Here is a 20,593-nt window from a genome sequence, read left to right on the forward strand (position 1 = left end):
AGAGAGAGAGAGAGAGAGAGAGAGAGAGAGAGAGAGAGAGAGAGAGATACAGTGCTCTTAGAGGCCAGAAGAGGGGGTCTGATCCCCTTGGGCTGGAGTTACAGGCAGCTGTGAGCTGCCAGACATGGGTACTGGGAACAGAGCTCCACTCTCTGGAAATAGTACATGCTCTTAACCTTTCTCTGTCTCTCTAGACCCACCCCCAATGTTTTCAGTACAAATTTAAAGATGAAGTATGAGAGAAATGAGTTAGTGATTAACAACTCTGCTCTATGCAGAGGACTGGGGCCCAGTTTTTAGAATCCAAGGATCCACACAGCATCTTACAACCTCCATAACTCCAGTTCTAGAGGATCTGACTCCTTTTGAGCGTACCAGGCTCTCATATGTGCATATGCATATATTTGGGGAAAACATTCTGTCTTTGTTAGGATTTTATTGCTGTGAACAGATACCATGACCAAGGCAACTCTTATAAAAACAACATCCAATTGGGGCTGGCTTACAGGTTCAGAGATTGAGTCTAGTATCATCAAAGCGGGAGTATGACAGCATCCAGGCAGGCATGGTGCAGGCGGAGCTGAGAGTTCTATGTCTTCATCTGAAGGCTGCTAGCAGAATACTGGCTTCCAGGCAGCTAGGATGAGGGTCTTAAAGCCCACACTCACAGTGATACACCTACTCCAACAAGGCCACACCTTCTAATAGTGCTGCTCCCTGGGCAGAGCTTATACAAACCATCACACATTCATACACACAAAATAAAAATAAATTGTCTTTTGATGTGGTCTAAAAGGGGAAGAGACATGTAAGTATACACAAGTACATGCCCAAGAGTGCGAATGTGCTGCTCAAAACAAATCTGCCTTAATAATAGCTGTATAGATGATTGTGTTGGGGTTTGAAGTCCTGTTGCTGACAGATTTAAAGATTAAAATGGTTTAGTTTATTTTTATTTTTTTATTTTATTAATTGTGTTATCTGATGGTTTCATACATGTGTATAATGTATTCTTGTTTCTCTTATTTCACTTTCCTCCCTGTCAGCCCCCCAGTTCCTTTCATGGAATGATAAGTTTTGGTTTTGTTTCGTGTGGTTTTGTTTTGTGACCCGTTTACGTTAAGCAGGGCCATGTGTGTGGCAGTCAGGTTGCCTTTTCTTAGTTTTTATTTGACTGTAGTAACATGGTCAGACGTCAGCACCGATGCGAGCTTTCTTTGTACTTGTATTGTGTTTTGTGCTGCAGTCAGTCACCTCGTTTCTTTTTGCTTTTGTCCATTGCTTTTAGATTTAAAATTTCTGATCTAAAGTGTTTTTTTTTTTCATGCCCCCAGAATGCTTGTTTAAAGAGAGATAATATAGCTTAATGATTATTAAGGCCTTTTACTCTGCTCCTGGTAAGGTTTTAGCAGCCTTCTTGTTCTCGTTTTATTTTTATACTAGTTTATTGTAAATGGAGATAGAGTCTTCATATAAACGGAGATAGCTTCTGTTTATTTGTAAGCAGGACTGTTTTGTTCCTTTTTTCCCCCACAGATACATTCTTTTTTTATTGACTAAGTTTTTTTATTTACTTTACATATTAATTGTAGCTTCCCTCCCTCCTCACCTCCCATCCACTCCTCCTCCACTTCTCCCCTGAAAAGAGGAGGCCTCCCATGGACATCAGCTGGCCCAATCATATCAAGTCAAGCAAGACTTCCACTGAGGCTAAACAAGGCAGCCCAGTTAGGGGAAAGGGATCCAAAGGCAGGCAATGAAGTCAGAGATGGCCTCTGCTCCCACTTTAGGAGACCCACATGAAGACAACTGCACAGCTGCTACATATGTGCAGAGGGCCTAGGTCCATCCCACTTAGGCTCTCTGATTGGCAGTTCAGTCTCCATGAATCTACACAGATCCAGGTTAGTTAACTCTGTAAGCTTTCTTGTGACAGGACTGTTTCTTTAGTAGACTGAATTAAAGTACCCTAAACTGCCAGTGTAGGTAAATAGGCTTGGTTTTTGTGATAGCTTTCTTTCCTTCTTTGGAAAAGAGTCAGTCTCAGTCTCTCTCTCTCTCTCTCTCTCTCTCTCTCTCTCTCTCTCTCTCTCTCTCTTTCTCTCTCATAATAAATGGAAGCACATAATAATGAAAGTAGAACCACAGGAAGGAGAGAACATGTTCTCACTCTTTCTCACACAATCCTGGAAGCTGAACTACCCCAGGATTGGCTGTCTGCAATCTGGAGACTCAGGAGAGCCTGTCTGTGCCTTCTGGTCTGAAACAAAAAGGCTGAGAACTGAGAACAGCAGAGGAAGACTAAGGTCTTCTCACCCAGGCCATGGGGCAGACAGTTCAACTTTTCTTTCCTTTTGGGTTCTGTTTGGGCCTTCAGTCTATTGAGCGGCTCTCCTTATGAAGGAGAGGACAGCGTTCTTTGACTAATCCTCAGCTTAGAAGCTAATGTCTTGAAATACATTCTTGGGCATGTAAGAAATCACATTTAAGCAGCCATTGCCATCCTCTGGCCAAGTTGGTATATACATACCTTTGAAGCTTTGCCCCACTAAGTCTGCCCTCTTGAGCCTGTTTCTGGCCAATCTTGATAATGATGTTGGATGTCACAATTCTTCTTCAGGAATTTTTCACTGATGGTGGCCTTACCTTTCTTATGATGTTGAGTTAGTTTCAGGTCTTCTGTTACGATCCTTTCTCCTGTACAACTTTTCATTTTCCTAGATCCACTCTTATTATTATCATCTAAGTGTTAAAGGGAAGTCCTTAGAAATATCTCCACAAAAACATGAATTGTGTTTTCTACCTCAGCTAAAGTTAGTAGCTGGTCTGAAGTTGCATTGCAGTTACAGACTTTTAAAGACCTATTGGGAGATGTCGATTGGCGTGGTCACCAAGATCGCTTAATTTGAGTTGTGAAGCTGTGTCATGTGCTTTTTCCTCCTACTGAGAACAGAGTGGGCATTTGATTCCTTTACACAATGTATAGTACCAACTAGCATTCATGATGAACTTCATGTGGTTTGTCTTATGAAGAATAATCCTCTGAGATTTCAGCCTTTCCTTTAATAATGTCAAACCCATATTTATTAGTTGTAGGGTTTCCATTGCTGTGAAGAGACACCATGGCTATGGCTTTTATAAAGGACAATATTTGATTGTGGCTGGCTTACAATTTTAGAGGCTTAGTCCATTATTGTCATGACGGGAAACATGGCAACATTCAAGCAGCTGTAGGCCTAGAAAGGCTAACGTTCTACATCTTGATCCAAAGGCAGCTAGGAGAAGACTATCTTCCAGGCTGCTAGAAGGGTCTCAAAGCCAACCCCTACAGTGACACACTTCCTGCCACAAGGCCACACCTACTCTGATAGGCCACACCTCCTAATTTTGCCACTCTCTCGCTAAGCATATTCAAGCCACCACAACTATCCACCCTATGTCTTAAGGTAGAATCATCACAACCTTTTTTTTTTTTTTGGCAGTTCTTTTCACATATCTTAAGTAGAGCTTCTCATCTCCCCAAACACAGAGGGGTATCTAAGTTAAAAAGGCAGCATAACCCCTCAGAATAGAAGTGTGGAAGATGTGTAATTTAGTTGAGTATGATCTTTAGGCCAGAATAGTGTTAAGACTTTTCACATATGCCCACCCCCACCTCACTTGATGTTTCTTAATGCAAATAGAAGTTGCCTGGCAACACATGATGCAGCATATACTTTTCCAGTATGAAGAGTTGAGTACCATGAATAGATTGCTGCCTTTGTGGTTGACAGGTGTCATGGTAGATTCTCAGTCATAGAGAAGACCATAGGGGAAGGAGTCAGGAAGCATGATTGTTTTAGCATTTAAGCCTTGAAGTCTATGTGAGTGAGTTTGAGCTAAAAGGGAGATTTAATAGAAAAATTCTGTCATACTACGAAACTAATGCTGAGAAGGGGGCACAGTCAGGATTTGACTCCTGTCAGTGGGCTCGAGATATAATCTAGTTGTAGCCTTGATCCTGTTCAGGACCAGGATGCAGCACTAGGGCTGGACTGGCAGTGCAGTCACTAAAGCAGGAAGTGCTGCCTTGGTGCCCTTGGTGAGCATAGGAAGCAGTGGCCCCTTGGAGAGCGTCCTTTAAGTCATACTTTACCTTTTGGCACTGGGGAGTGAAGCCAGGGCCTCATGCTTTCTAACTGAGCTACATCCCTGTCTTTTATTTAACATGCACACACACACACGCACACGCACACGCACCAAGGATGCATACGTATGCTCAGATTACTTTTCGTAAAATTATTGCTACAGCTTTTCATTTAAAAACAAAGTTTTTGCGTGTTGTATGGCCCTGTAGTAGACACTTGGTTTATTCTCTGTTGTCACCGTCTTGTATGTAGATTATGGTGATGACGGTGGTTGATAATGAAAGTGAGCTTTATTGTTTCAAGTATTAGAAGACATATGACGGTAAAAGCTTTCCTTTTTAGCTGCCTAGAGGGACCCTAGACTTCCTCCGCAATTCTCTTATGAATAACAAATCAGATTCTTCTGCCAAGTGACAATGGGGTGACCAGAGTCAGAAGTCATCTAAATGTTGCCAGGAGAAGCTGCAAGTGGAAAAGCATCAATAGGCAGTAAAGTGAGAACGTGAGATGGGGGTTATGGTGATTGCTGTAGTACAAGCTGAGGGATAACCTCAAGAAACGGGGTGTGCACATTAAATAATGACTTGTGCAAGTGTGGAAACAGAGATGATGAAAACTCAGGGTAAGTAGTAAAGCCGAGTAAGCCGTTCCCAGAGCCTAACAGTAGAGTTGGCCCAGCATAAAGATGGCTTTAGAAAGTGTCTCTTCGTTCATGGTCCTAATGGGCCCAGACGATTCAGCAAATGGCCCTGACTATGTAATTTAATATTCTATTCAAAGAAAATACACATTCTATTCATAGTGCTTGGGTTAGTTTAAAATTATCTAACCTTATTTTCTTGCCTCTAATTATTTTTCTAAATGGAACCTAAGTGAGAAAGCTGTTATGACTGTGAGGAGGGGGTTTAGTCAACAAGTGCTGTGCACTGGTCACGTGTGGAGAGTGGGCATTCCCTAGGCCAGCAGACGGCAACATTCAAACAGGAGAGCACGCGGGCTTTGATCTCAGAAACAGTGGCTGTCTTTATTGACTACATAGGCAGGATACATTGTTATGACATGCAGAACATGTTTTAAATATTAGTGTGCACCATGCACACAGTTTAGAGTTCTGTTTGTCCCACTCAAACTATAACATTTATGATGTTTGTTGATGCTTCACTTAGCAGACCTGCCTTCTTGTCTGCCCAGTCACTCCTTCCTGCCTGTCTGCCTGCCACAGTGAGTATGTACTATAGACATAGTGTTTTCTAGTAACTGATCACCCTAAACAAGTATGTCTCATGGTGGTGGTGATAGAGAGGGGGGCTGCTAAGAAGACAACTACTCTCAAAGTGAGAAAGACATAAGGACCTAGAAGTTTGAGTACCAAGAAAATGGTAGAGCCGGAGCTCTGCATACCCTCACAGTTGCCTGCCACCATGTCTTACTCCCCACCTATGGAATTTATCAGAATAGCTTCTTCCCTCCTCAGCGGTCTTAAATGGTTCCACAGAGTCTTTTCCCACAAACATCTTTAGATTATGATGGTGAATGTGAAACCACTTTAAGAGCACGATCTGTTTCCTAAATTCATATTCTTTGTCTCTCTGTCTCTCTCTGTCTCTCTGTCTCCCCTCCCCCTCTTGTTTCAGTGTATAGGTCAGACTGTACTAAAACTCAGCCCTACTTCCTCCAACCTCTGACTGCTGGGATTAATAGGCATGAACTACCATATCTGACTTTCTCTGTTGATTTTGGATTTCTTAAAAAAATAACTAGAAACTTGTTTAAAGTATTACGGCTCCTTTTTCACAGTGTTTGCATGTTTAAAGATTTTACTGCATTGGGCATTTATCATAGACATTTTCAAATATAAAGAAACAGGAGGGGAGCTGGAGAGATGGCTCAGTGGTTAAGAGCCCTGACTGCTCTTCTAGAGGTCCTGAGTTCAGTTCCCAGCACCCACATTGGTGGCTCACAACCATCTGTAATGGGATCAGATGCCCTCTTCTGGTGTGTCTGAAGAGAGTGACATTGTACTTACATACATAAAATAAATAAAAAGTCATAATTTTTGCTAACAAGGATTACTCAAACAAAACTTACCCAAAAAAATTAAAAAAAAAAAAAAGAAACTGGGAAAAGAAAGCAGTTTTACTCGTTATTCACTTTGAACAATTTACTGACAGATTGTCATTCCTATTCCAAGTATCTGTCCCTTCCCAGATCCCAGTGCTGTGTCAGGCATCTCAGTGTCACCAAGACTGACTTGGTTCCCTTTGAGGGGTGGCAGGCAGCAAGCTTCGGGAAGTGTTGGAGGCAGAGGCTGCGGACCTCATGAGTGGGACTCACACTCTTACCAAAGGACTCAGGCTAATGGGAGCACTCCTTTTTGCTCCTCTGTCCTCTTCTATGAAGATGTAGTGTTTCTCCTTTTGCCCTCTTTCCTGTGAGGCTATCCAAACAGTGCCGCCTGGGAGCACCTTTATCAGGTCCTGAACTGGCTGAAACCACGATCATGACTTCCCAGTCTCCAGAACAGATATAGGACTCTTTAGAAAACAAGACCTTAATATCATCCAAAGTATATGCAGTACTGGAAGGTCTTTGCCTTTGCTGTTGAAGCTCTTGGTAGCTTCCTGCTCTGACCACCGTGGAGTTGGGATGAGTTGCTAAGCATTGGTAGTGCACCGAGCAGGAGTGTGGGAGCATGCTGCTTGCATATTTTTAGTTTTTGTTTTTTACCCCTTAAATGTACATCATCTAGATTTTTCCAGATTTTTTCTTCTGCACACTTCTGCTGGTTTGAATTCTTTACAGCTTCAGCAAGGTAACATTTGTATACCAGGCAATCCACCCACAGTGATGGGAAAATGAGCATAAAGATGCATTGATTCCGCTTCTGAGAGTGGCCATCTGTTCATTTGTGTGACCCAAGCAAAGTATTCCTCCAGCCTAGGTCTTCTCATCCGATAAAGTGAGATACTGTGTAGATATTTGTAGAATCACCACAGGTGAGGATCCTTGGGCCATTAATGATGATCTGGGCATGTGCCATATATAACAAGGGCAGGACTTCATCTGTTGGCCCAAGAAGGCTTTAGTAGGGGTGAATCAGTGACTCAACTAGCAGTGAATGGAGGAAGGAAATTTTAGCTGTGGGGAGAAGACAGTGTTTATTGAGCAATTACTGTCTTGGAATATGCCAGACACTGTATACAAAAATAAATTCACTCACCCCATCTTCACCCCTATGATGTAGTTCTGGTGATTATGCCCATAAAAGTAAGGGATTTTCTGGGTCTGAAGAGATGGACTGGGGTTAGGAACGCTGGCTCCAGAGGGCCTGAGCTGAGTCGGCTCACAGCCGTCTATAGCTCCAGTGCCAGGGCATTCGATGCACTCTTCTGGCCTAGACATGCACAGTGTCCATAAATACATGGAGGCAATACAGTCATACACATAAAATAAAAATTAAAAGAGTTTTGATGGGGGGCAACTTTTTATGTAATGATAAATCTTTTTACATTATGTAAATAAACAGTCCAAAAATGTCAGTGTACATTATAGGTGATATTTCATTTGAACAGAAGTACTTTTTCCTTTGTGGTATCTGTCATACGAGCAACAGGATTAAAGTTAATTTATACTCTTATTGTGTGTAGCCAGGGACCTTGAAACATGTCTCACTGAGTCTCCCTTGAAATGGAGTAGGAATGTCAGTGTCTGGGGAATGGGATTTACTCTGAGTGGAATGTGTGTGTATCATTGACAATAGAAAAACAAAACAAAACAACCACAACAAAGCCAAACACTTCCTTCTAGAAGCAAGGTCAGGGAAGAAGAGGTTTGATGATAGCCCAGAGAAATTCCAAACTGGCCAGGTCCGCAGATGAAGAGGACTGGGATTTGGGATTTGATGTGATGAAAGCCAGCCATTGTTTTACCATGGTGATTTAAAGTCTTTCCAGGGGATTGTTGTTCTTTCATTTGAAACTGTCAGTATTGTTTTAAAACTAGGTTACCAATCATACTGGCACCTGTACTAACAAAAAAGTCACATGAAGTTCCCCAGTGTCATCCTGATGCTGAGAGAAGCCCATGTTTGCACAGTTCTGTGTGTGGGTATGGTGAGCCAGGCAGGAAGCAGTGAGAACCAGTCCTGCGCTTGGGTTTGGTTTTATTTCAAACCAACAGTTGAAGCTATTCCTAACCCGCTTTTAAGGAGAGCTATGTTTCAGAGTTTTCCTGGGAATACAAGGCTACGGAGCCTGTGTTCTGGTTTTGCTCACCACCATTCTGTGACTACATGATGTAGATTTATTTGAGATGATTTAGTTAGCCTCAGGCAATCCTAATGGGTTTTCTCTGGTTGTTAAAAAAACACTCCTCAAAGAATCTAACTGAATTTTCCAAGCAGACTGGTTGATTTATCCTTATTGAGAGAAGAGTTCCAGTACCCCCACACATATCATCAATTATAATCTCTTTTGAAGTGTAATTTGCCGAGTCTTGATTAAAAGGCCTGTAATTGTCCTGTCCTGCTGCTCAGGACATGCTCTGCTGCCCTCTAATGGCTGCCCATTGATGGCAGTTATTGACTTCTCTGGCCACCTTCAGAATTCGCCTCTAGGCATCCAGTGGGTTGCTGGGGCTGGAAGCTCCCTCAGTGGAAAGAGAGCTCAGTAGGGTGTGGGCGTGGCTGCTGTCAGGTGGGAGCCTTTGAGAACTTAAGCGTGCTGTGAGGACTAGGTTGAGTGAGTGGCTGCATTATTTTATATACCTTTGTTCATTCGTCCCTTACTGCTTCTGGTATTTCTGAATGCAGGGGCATCTAGCACCTAGCCATGCCTCCATCTGGTAGGTTGTTCTATAAATCGGTTCAGTAATGGATGAAAAGGTACAGATGTACAATGCTTTTCTATGCTCTTGGGAAGACACAATGTCAGCATAACCACTTGGTTATCTTTCTGCTCTTTCAACTCAGATCTTGGAAAAGCTGATCAGGCTAGAGTAGGTGCAGTTATCAGGAGAACTTAGTGCACTTCTGCTTCTCATAGAGTCATTTCTTGCTTTAGAAGAAAGCCAGTGACATTTACATTTTTATATCAAGAAATGACATTAAGATACAACTTAGTCACTTACGACATTGAGAGCCAAAACAGTTCAAATCCAGAGTACTTCCAGAACCATCTCTGTGGCTGAAGCTGACATGAAGCCGGGGGTGGATTCTCTTTACCCTCAGGAGCCTCCAATGTGCCTTGTTGACTGTCCTGGTTTTCTGTCCTTTTTATATAATAGCCTTCTATTAATTTTCTTTTTATTTAATAAATCATGTTCAGAAGAAGCCTGTTTTAGTGACCACATATGAACTATGAAAAGCACAGTTGCGTGTTTCTCAATTTATTTTGTTTTTGTTAAGCATGTCCTACTTCAATTGGCAAATGTTTAAGAAGTACATCTTTCTAGCTAGCTTCATTGCTACTGTGCCTTGCTGGCTTTGCTCTTTGATTGAGAATATGGCTTATTCATATATTTGGGGTGATTAGCCTTTCTTGTGAAGAATAATGTCTGTGTTTGCTCATATGGAGAGAGCAGGAGCTGGGCCTGCCTTATCAATAATATTGTACTGTGAGGGTTACATACATTTTGTAAGAGATGTTCATTTCTTCATTTTCTGTACTTTATACATAATTTAACTTTTCCACAAGGCATTAACATAATCAAAGAGAAGCAAGTTGTTTTTCTAAAATGGTTCTGTAAACACTTGAAAAGCTAAGCTGGACAACCTAAAAAAGAGAATTATATGTTATGTCTGTGTCTCTAACAGTGAATGCCATGGAGGCTGCAAGAGGGCATCAGACTCCTTGGAGCTACACTTACAGGGAGCTATCTGCTGCCTGATGAGGGTGGTGGGAACCAAACCTGGTCCTCTGGAGAGCAGGATTCTTGAGGGATGAGCCATCTTTCTGGCTCCTAAGCCATAGCTGTACGATCACTTCCAGGTTTGCTGTTGTCTGTTTCTTTAGTGGCAGCGCGGGGGGGGGGGGGGGCTCGCCCGGGGGGGGGAGGAGGAGAAACAGGGAGAGACGGGGGGAGAGACTGGGGGAGTGGAGGCTCTCCCCATGCTTCACATTTATTTGTTTTATTTTATCATGCCCCATGTGCCCCAGATGTGTGTTTCTCATTGTTCTTTGTCATTTTTAACATGACCCCAAACATAAATAAATAAGCTGTTAGGGAATAAGTGCTTTGCCACACTTTGAAGGAGTATCTGGGTTTAGCAGCTGTCTCTGAAGAAATGGGGAGAAAACAGAAGGCTCCTTCAGGGCACTGGCTTGCCAGAGTGAACCTAGAACACAAGGTGGAAGTTCATGTTTGCCACTGTGAACACAGGAAAACTCAGTGGTAAACAATTAAACTGTATTAATTGGCATAAAATCCATAACCTGGCTTGCAAAATTCTGGTAACATAATCTGTACTCCCGGGGTCTCCGGTAGCCATTGTTTCTTGAGCCTTGTGGGGCTTTAGGAGTGCAGATATTCTTGTATACTGATTGTTGTTTAATGGGGTCCTTGTGGCAAAGGTCAAAGCCTTCATGCACTGACTGATTTTTTTAAAATGACTTTTTAATTTATGTGTGAGTGTTTTGCATGCATGCTTATCTTTGCACCACTTGTGTGCCTGATGTTCAAGGAGGCAAGAAGATAGCATCTGATCCTTCGGAACTGGAGTTACAAACTGTTGTGAGCCGCCATGTGGGTGCTGGGAACCAAACCCAGTTCTCTGTGAGAACAGCCAGTGCTCTTTCCTCCGAGCCATCGCTCCCGCCCTGACAGCACACTTTGCAAACGAAGCCATGAAGAGATGCTGTCCACTAAGATGTGAACTGTAGTGTTGCTCCCTAGTCCACTCACTGTCCCCTTGACCAAAGAAGTCCCTCCTCCGCTGACCTGAGCAGAGAAGAGGAATCTTACTGGAGACGTGTTGTACAGTGTATGGAACTGCAGAGGAAGTTGGAGAAACCGGCTTCGGAGCCAGAAGGAGTTAAAGGCAGTTAAGAACTTGTGTTCGTAACCAGATAGGAACAACCTGGTTAGGATGCCAGTTTTACTGTGTGACTGGGGGGCGGGAAGGGGGGCTTCGAGGTTGAGCTTTCCCTGTGGAAACAACATTACTGATAACCTATCTCAGCAGTGTTCTGTTTCTAGCTTTCAGAGAGGTCAAATTTAATTTCTGTAGTAGGTGTTGTTTTCCCTTCTTACAGTGTGATATTCCTCTGCATACACACCACTGTTTTTACCACGCACTTCAGACACTAAATATGAGGGGTTCCCCTTACTCAGTTCTCTAGACACTGCTCTTCACCTCACTTAGTACTGAGTTCTGGAGTTAGTGTTAGGCTCCTAAGTTTAAAGGCTGAATCTCACTCAACTGACCTCACTTTGGATGCCTGTAGCAAGTCCTGGGTCTCAGGCTTCAGATCACTCTCAGGACCATGGCCTCCTTAGTTTGATAATTTACTAGAAGGACTCAGGCCACAGGAATGCCATTTCCTCACTACATAATGAATGACTGGAATAACCCAGCGTGACACACATGCTGTAAAGTATGTAGGGGTTTCAGAACCATGGCCTTGTTCAGCCCTGCTACCCTCTCTGCACTGTCTGTGTCCACTGCTTGACCAACAGATGTCTTACTGTGTAGTCATGATTGATTATGGGATACTGGTGATTGTTAGAGTTTCTGTTCCCCCTACCCTCCTTAGAGTTTTGGGGAGCCTGATGGCAATTCAGGCTTCCCTTGAACTTGTAGAGGCGCCATCATTTATTCTATTAGCATGGGTTGATGGGAAGGGGCACTCTAGCAGTGACAAAAGCCACTCTTCCTGTCACTCAGAAAATTCCAAGGGGTTGAGGAGTTCTATTTGAAGGACAAAGACCGAGTATATGTGTTTTATTTTGCTGCATATCTGTGATTTGCATTCAGTCTAGACTAGTTTGCTATTTAATTGATGTCACTGGGTATTTTCAGAACTGTTGATTATTAAACTGATAGCATATCATGAAAGTGGCCTTGAAGGAACCAGATTGCCTGTCTCTGAGTCCAAGCTCCCACTCTCACTGGCAGTGTGATACTGAATCAGCTAGCTTGTACCTCAGAAATATTGGGAACATTAAATAAGTCAATACCAGAAGTCATTTAGAAAAGGGCAATGTTTGTAATAAACACTTGAGTGTAAGGTAAATGTTAATTACCATAATCATTATTAACATCATTATCAAACTTGAGATCAGGGCCCCAGCTAGGTGATCAAGGCAGAAAAGCTCTCAGATGTGAACACAAGTTGTCTGGGTTCTTGTCTGGCTGATAACAGCTCATCAAACTGCAGTATTGATTTAGAACATGAAATGCTATAGGTTTTCCATCAGGATGTAAAAATGTGAGGTTGTATGAACTACTTTCTGTTAGCTGGGTAATACAGGATCAGAATGAAAAAAGCAAATTGAAAACAAGCATTTAAGGAACAAACTTAAGGCTACATCAATTAGTTTGACAGGTTGTTTTCTTTGTAGGCAGGTGGTATTTTTTTGTCTTTGTTTTTCTCTTAACCACAAAGCCTGTAAAATACTTCACTGGGTTAATTAGTCTTGCTTAATTAGCCATTATCTGATGACTATATTTGTTTTTCTTTTTCAAATACAGGGTTTTTGTTATTGTTGTTGTTTTAAAGATTGTAGTTTTTGCAGGACAGGACTGCAACTTGAGTGTTTTGTTCCAGCCAACAGCGCAGTGGCTGAGATGGGATAGGTCTGGGGCAGATCCTTGCTGGACACACAATCCACAGAGTCATAGTCTCTATTCCAGGAACATTTTTTTAAAGGAGAGCAGCCCTCCCTGAGTTGTCACGGTGCTCTTCAGGGCCTGCTTGCCCTGGTGTGGGTGGAGTGAGTGGCTGTGGAGGAGGGAGGAGGGAGAGCAGTGGCGAACTCTTAAGAAGACAGTAGAGTTTAGCATTAGCTTTTCTTGTTTTTTAAAGGTCCTGTTCTCCTCAAATTAGTATAGCGGGCTGCCCAAGTCCCAGAATGCCTGCCCTGCTGAAGCCTCCATTTAAGGAAAACTGTCTTACAGGATCCCAGCCCTGACTACTGAGTATTCCCTTTTGTAGGTAGCCATAAACCCTGGCTGTGACTGCGTGGACTCTGGAAAACCAAACAGTAAATTGTGGTTTGCCCCAAAGGGTAAACTCAGCCCAGCACTCAAGAGGCGGACAGGAGGAATGCCATTAAGGTTGAGACTAGCCTGGGGTAGATAATGAGTTCCAGGCCAGCTTGGGCTACAAAGGGAGACCCTGTCTCAAATAAAAACAACAACTTTTATAAAGCAAAAGAAATGAACCGAACTAATAAATAGATTGTTTTTGAGGATTTAAAGCTGTGAAATGTGGAACGATGGATCTGGTAACAAGTCTGCGTTTAGAAGTACTTTGAAGTAAAAGGTTCCAGTCTGTTCTGAGGTGTTAGGGAGGAGGAAGAACGGGTGAAATTCTAGAATGCTGTTACCACTGTGACAGAGAGAATCAGAGATTTGGAATAAGCTGTGTAATACGGAAGGCAATGGCAGACCGACTGCCTACTTGATTGATTAATAAAATAATTGAAGTAATTTTCGAGGTGTTGCTGTCTACAGTTAGTATTCTGGCCCAGGAGTGTTGCTCTGAAAAGCACTTAAGCCTTTGGTTTTCAGCCAGCTGCAGCTTTACCTGCTAAAGACTGTTTGGTAATGTCTAGACGTAGGTTGGTCGTTACAGCCAGGGGTGAGGGGATCACTGGTATTTTGTGGGTAAAGAGCAGAGATGCCACTAAAAAAAAATCTACAGCTCCCTTCAAAAAAAGACTTAACTGGCTCAAAATACCGATTATTTTCACTTGGATTTAGAAACCCTGGGTAAACAGTCACAAACATGAATTCCATGGAATAATTGTCGTTTTGTAGCTGACATTTCTCTGTCTTTTCAGAGGCAAGGACGTGCAATGGAGGCCTCGGTGATATTGCCCATCCTGAAGAAGAAGCTGGCCTTCCTGTCAGGTGTGTGTGCTTGGCCAGAACTGTGTGCTGTGTAAACTGCTTTTGATTAGCTTAAGAGAAATACATGTAATTTCTTTTATAAACTTTGTTTTAAAGATTTACTTATCTTTATGTGTACCGATGTTTTGTCTGCCTGAATGTGTGTGAGTTACAGGCAGTTGTGAGCGCCGTGTGGGTGCTGGACATCGAATGCAGGCCCTCTGGAAGAGTGGTCCGTGCTCCCAGCTGCTGGGCCAGGGCTCTAGTCTATACAGGTTTTGTTTTTAAGACCTTTTTTTGGGTGGGTTGCTGTGACCACCACTGCTTGTGACCTGGTACTTACTCTGTTCTGTGATTGTCTAAAGTGACCATCAAGTAACTGTCACACTGCTGAAATCACGACTTCTCAGTTCTGAAGGAAACATTGAGTAATAAGTGCTAGCCGATGGACTAGCATGTCAGCAGTTGTTCCAGGACTGAGTTGCCCTGATTCCCGTCCTCTCCATTCTCAGGGAAACTTCCACTGCACTGGAAGATTACAAAGTGCCATGTCTGCTGTTCTCTGTACTATGCTGAATTTGCTTAAAGTTATTAACATGAAGTATACATACACTAGTATGATTTAAGGGGAAGATGGACGATCCCCTGCTCCCATGAGAGCTTTGGTGTGGTTCATTCCACGCAGTAACTTTGGAGTCTGAATAACTGAGTATATCAGCACAGACTGTAGGCTCCAGGGCCCTACCCATTTAGGTTTGCTCAGACTACAGTGTCTTTCTTTTACTTTCCTATTTCCTTGAGGTTTTTGTCATTTTCTTGATAATTCTAATTTCTTTTTTAACCCCAAACATCTGATGTGTCTTTGTAAGTTGATATGTTTTCCTGATGAAGATCATAAAGGAAAAAAAAAAGCTGAATTATTTTGCTGGGGTTGTCTCTTCCAGTCTAATGTTTGTGTGTTTTTTTAAACTTGTGTTATTATTTGGCATTTCAGCCATCTCCATGGTGTTTTATATGAATTATATTATTAATGTTTACATTTGCAGCCTTATGAATTTTATAATGATTGTTTGATAATGTTCATTCTTATAACTGGAAGTATCGAGCAGAATATAGGGATTGACATGTACTTGTAGAATTCCAGCATTCATAGGCTGAGGCAGGAGAATCAAAAGTTTGAGGCCAGTCTGTGCTATAGAAGATTTTGTCTCAAACAACAACTAAAAACCAACCAACCAAACAAACAAACATACAAACTGTCTTGAAGTGCTTTGTGTTAGTAATCTGTTAAACTCCACCTCCACAGTCACCTGGCAGCGGCCAGGTATGCTTCTCCCCACAGTTACCTGGCAACAGCCAGGTAGGCCTGCCCACTATAAAAGGAGCTGCTTGCCCCTCCTCTCTCTCTTGGCCCCTGGACCCCGCACCTGCAGGTTGCCAGGTGCCGTCTCCCCTCCCCCTTCCCTTCCCCCTCTCTCCACGTGGTCATGGCCGGCCTCTACCCTCTCTACTCTTCTCTCTCTCCTCCCGCTCTCCCTCTCTCTTAATAAACCTCCCCTCGTGGAACTGACTAGTCTGCTGTGATCTGTTCCAAGCTGCACACACGTGAAAACCTTTCACTTTGGGTGTGCCAGGAAGATTGTTTCCGTTTGTCTTGCTCCCATATTGAGATGCCTGTCTTCCCACACTGCTGTCCCACTCCTGGATACTGTTTTCTTTCCACCAGTAACATTTCTCGTCTTACAGCACTCGAGCCCATTGATCAGAGCTGTCCTCCAGGCCTTTGTTTATTTTTTCTTGCCTTGTGACTCTTACACTTTCACATCAGAGCTTATATTCTTACCCACAGTAAAAACTGAGGATGTGGAGTGCAGGGTAGTGTCGTCTTGACCCCAAAAGAAAACTTCCAAAGTGTTTTAGATGTCACTCAGTCTGAGTGTGAACACCTGTGCATTTAGTTTAAACGCAGGAGGACAGCTTGTCAGTCTTGAAGAGCAAACGAAAGTTCCCTTGCCCAAGCCATGCATGGGGGTGCACATTCTTAATCCCCACATTCAGGAGGCAGAGGCATGTGCATCTCTGTGAATTCAAGGCCATCCTGATCTATGTAGAGAATTCCAGGACAGCCAGGGCTATGTTGAGAGAGTCTATCTCAACAAAACAAAAGAAACAAAAAGTTCCCTTGCCCACTCTTAAATTTTTATCTCTTGACCATAATTAGTTAAAGCCAGTTATTCTCAAACTTCTTTTTAATAATAATGAAAAATGTTTTCATGCCAAGAGAATCACATAAGGGCCACTATCATTTAGAAATGACCTATGTAATCCATTTTTTAAAATTTATATTCTAATCAACAAAAAATGCTATTGAGTCACTGTGTATTAGGTCGAACCCTCTGAAATTGCGGTTTATTGATGTTAGACAAAGTGGTTCAATATCAACAGTTGCATAGAAAATAGCCCTTAATGGCTGTCATGCCTCAAATCACATTTCTGTCACTAATGGAAGTCTTTTCACCTCAGGCTTTTCAGTTTTTACTGATGAATTGCTAGAGATTATACAGAATTGTTTTCTTCAGGATTTGCTGGTTGTTTGTTTGTTTGTTTTTTTAACCTTCTAAAGCTGTTGTGAACGTCACTTGATTCTGATAGTAGGCTTCAGTGTGAGCAAACATGAGCGAGGTTTGGAAGATGGTAGGTATGTATCAAAGTTCTACCTGTTTGCTTGTTTGATATGCTGTGTTGGGAATTGAATTCAGGGTCTTAAGCAGATAGGCAAGCACTTATACTAAGCTGTATCCATAGTCTTTGGCTGTTCGAGAATCGCATTTTGTAGTTCAGGCTGGCCTTGAACTTGCTGTCTGTCTTCTGGCCTTTACCTCTCTAGTGCTGAGATTGCAGGTGAGATTGCAGGGTTTAAAAGTTACCTTTTACATTTAACATTTAGGACAGATAAGGCAAGGACTTATCACACACGAGATTTCAGTGGGCTCCACTCCCTGGCTTTCTGCTCCACATTCTAAGCTGGTTAGAGCTGTGTCTACTGCCATGTGAACAGTCTGCAGCTGGCTGTCCTGCCTGCACACAGCGGTACCCATGTGCTGTTTGCTGAGTGAATCAATTAAATCTGTCATGTAGGAAGGCAGCCTTCCATTGCTCCTCATATTACACGTATATTTATGTTTCTTCTGTGAGTGAACTTAGGTCACCTCCCATCATGGAATGTTCTTGTAACTTGGTTTAAAAATTCTACAGCTTTTCCCCAAGTCTTTACTTTCCTTATACTTAGTACAGCTTTTTTTTTTCTTAAATCATCTTTCTCTATTGCCTGAAACCCTTTTTATAGCAGTTAATGGATTTTATATGAAGACACAGTGTAGCAAATTAGTGACAGTAATTCATATTCTTATTATGACTTAAAGCTTTTCTTTCCAGATGCAAATTTGTTTTACTTGCAAACACTGATTGTACTGGGCACACAGGAAGTGTTTGCTGAGTTGATTCAATTAGGCAGCAGACTAAATGGAAGAAAATGTAAATGATTTTGGTTTTGATGAAGATTTCAGAGATGCATTTTCTTCTGCATACTTATTTATTTACTTATTTGCCTTTACTATTATCATTTATAATCTACAGATAGTCATTTGATACTTTCCACACTATGTCCTAAACTTACAATTGTTTTAATAACATTGGATTAAAACATTATTCGTATGTCATCTTAATATGTGGTAAATCTTAAATTTATCTTTTCTGTAGGAGGAAAGGACAGACGCAGTGGACTCATCTTGACAATTCCGTTATGCCTTGAACAGACAAATATGGATGAGCTGAGTGTCACTTTGGATTATCTACTCAGCATTCCAAGGTGACTCTAAAGGTGTCTTTTTCTTCAATTTCAATATTGCTTCCTATTGATTCTTGCTATTGAAGTATCACATACTTTGTCAGCAGTGAAATTACAGTTAAAGGCTAGCACCAGCGGCTGATAGCAGTACACAGATGAAATACTTTACTGTTGGATGCACTGCATAGCACACAGATTGCTAAATATGTACTTTCAGCCTTTTAAGAACCATTAGACTAAGCATCTGTATGCCATGGAGCTTCAGAAAGAGGAGAAGTTAGAGGCAAGGGAGAGGCTCAGTGGCTAAGAGCACGGCAAGATCCGAGTTCCAGTGCCCAGCACACATGCACAAAGTTGGGCATAGCCTCTTGCTCGTCTTCCGATAACCCCATTACTGTGATTGACAGAGACAGAAGGATTGCTAGGGGTTGGTGGCTGCCAGCCAAAGTCTAGGCTTAGTTAGTAACCCTGTTTCAGGAGAGATGATAGAACCAGGACTCCTGACCTCTGGCCTTCATGTACACACAGGTATACACATCTACACAGACATGTAACACCCCCTCTACACACACACACATACATACATAGGAAAAGAGAGAGAGAAAGAGAGAGAGAGAGAGAGAGAGAGAGAGAGAGATCTTAATCTACATGAACTTATCTTTCTTTTAGTTTACTACTTCACTATGTTAAGTTATAGTCACTAATACGAGCAAAGGCTATTAGTCTTCAAATATTTTTATTTTAAAAATACAAAAAACCACACACATAATTTAGCTTCTAGGTCCATGAGTTTTTAATTCTCATAGTTCTTGAGTGAAGAAAATTTTCAAAAATTCCTGTTTGCTTAAATCTACCAGTCGCTTCAATATCAAAAGTAGGGGCTGCAGAGATAGCTCGACAGTTAGGAGCGCTTGCTGCTCTTCCTGATTTCAGCTTCCAGCACCCACATTAGGTGTCTTGTAAACACCTGAACCTCTAAGAGATCTGACTTCCTCTTCTAGCCTTCGAAGACAGGTTCTCCACTTCTGCTTTGCCATCCACAGCACTCACGGCTTAGCTGGTAGGCTTATGCCCGGGCTTGTCCCACATCACACCTGCCTCTGCCCTTTGATGGATAGTCCATGGTTCTGGCATCTCCAACTTTCTAAGGTCTCCACAGCAGCCAAGGCTGCACCGTCAGCAAGGTCTTTCTTGTTATTTCGCAGAAAAAGTCTTTGCTTCTCCAGGACCCCTTCAGTCCTGCAGCCATCACAGCCAGTTCCATATGGGGGACTCATTTCAGCCTCCAGCTGAAGATGTAGCCATGGCCCTCTCTGGGCCACAGCTTCTGTGAACTGTGCTGGCCTCAATGAAATAGTCCCTAAATTGTCGTCACAGATGATCGTTTTAGCCTCAGCTAACTATTACCTATTGGCTCTGTAAAGCCACGGTTTTACTTTAGTGGTCCTGGTCTTTTTTAACCATAGTTGATTCTTCAGCTCCAGATTCTTAATCCAAAACATCACACAAGAGGTTGGAGAGATGGCTCAGGGGCTATGGGTACTGACTGCTCTTCCCGAGGTCCTGAATTCAATTCTCAAAAACCACGTGGTGGCTCACAACCATCTGTAATTGGATCTGATGCCTCCTTCTGGCATGCAGGTATAAATGCAGGTAGAATACTTATATATATAAAATAAATAAATTTAAACAAACAAATGGCTGATAGTCTTTGAGAGACCCTCAGGCTTCCTTCTAGAACTTTACAAGCCAGGTCTCCATTGTCTACATTGCATTCAGTATTATTTGCAAATTCCCACAATAGTTTATTAATCTTTGAATGCTCAGTGGCCCCCAGAATATTTCCACAGACCTTCCAAAGCCACTCCAACTTTAGCACCACACACTTGGTACCGTCAGAGGAACACTGCTGGCCTGCTCCCAGGCTCATCGTTAACTACCTTATGTGCTTGGTGCCAGTTTCTATCCTAGTTTAATTTCTGTTGCTGTGGTAAACACTGTGACCAAAACAACTGGAGGAATAGAGGGTTTATTTGACCTATGGTTCATCATCTTGGAAAGCCAGAGTAGGAACTCAAGGTAGAAGCTTGAATCAGAAACCAACAGGAACATTGCTTGTTGATCTGTCCCCAGACGTATGTTTAACTATCTTTCTTATACAGCCCAGACTCACCTGATGAGTTATGGCATTGCCCACAGGCCAGTCTGACGTAGGGAGTTGTGCAGTTGAGCTTCCTTCTTCTCAGTTTGTCAGGTAGTCAACAGAACTAACTAGGGCATAGACCTACTTCCAATATAGAAGGACCATTTAATGATTTGTTGCTGCTTGCCTTTCAGTATTGGAGAAATCCAAGTCTTCAAGTAAAAGTTTTTTTCTCTCTGTCTTCCTTTTCCTTTCCTTCCCTCCCCTCCCCTTCCTTTCCCTCCTCTCCCTTTTCTTTCCTAGCCTTGCCTTGCCTTGCCTTGCCTTGCCTTGCCATGCCTTGCCATGCCTTGCCTTGCCTTGCCTTGCCTTTTTCCCCTCCCCTCCCCTCCCCTCCCCTCCCCTCCCGCCGCCGCCCCGGGGCG

The 20,593-nt window shown here is 42.6% G+C and overlaps 1 protein-coding gene across 2 annotated transcripts in view; it reads left to right on the forward strand.

Annotated features, from left to right (window-relative positions):
- Positions 1–20,593, forward strand: part of Sestd1 (SEC14 and spectrin domain containing 1) — a 127,321-nt gene that overhangs the window by 58,979 nt on the left and 47,749 nt on the right. For both annotated transcript variants that reach the window (XM_028762927.1, XM_028762928.1), the window contains 2 exons: positions 14,130–14,199; positions 17,938–18,046. In XM_028762927.1, the coding sequence (XP_028618760.1) occupies positions 14,145–14,199; positions 17,938–18,046 (164 nt within the window). In that variant the 5' untranslated portion in view covers positions 14,130–14,144. The remainder of the gene's footprint in view (positions 1–14,129; positions 14,200–17,937; positions 18,047–20,593) is intronic.

This window comes from Grammomys surdaster, unplaced genomic scaffold, assembly GCF_004785775.1.
Source record: "Grammomys surdaster isolate TR1022 unplaced genomic scaffold, NIH_TR_1.0 136, whole genome shotgun sequence".
In the NCBI taxonomy this organism is placed as follows: domain Eukaryota; kingdom Metazoa; phylum Chordata; class Mammalia; order Rodentia; family Muridae; genus Grammomys; species Grammomys surdaster.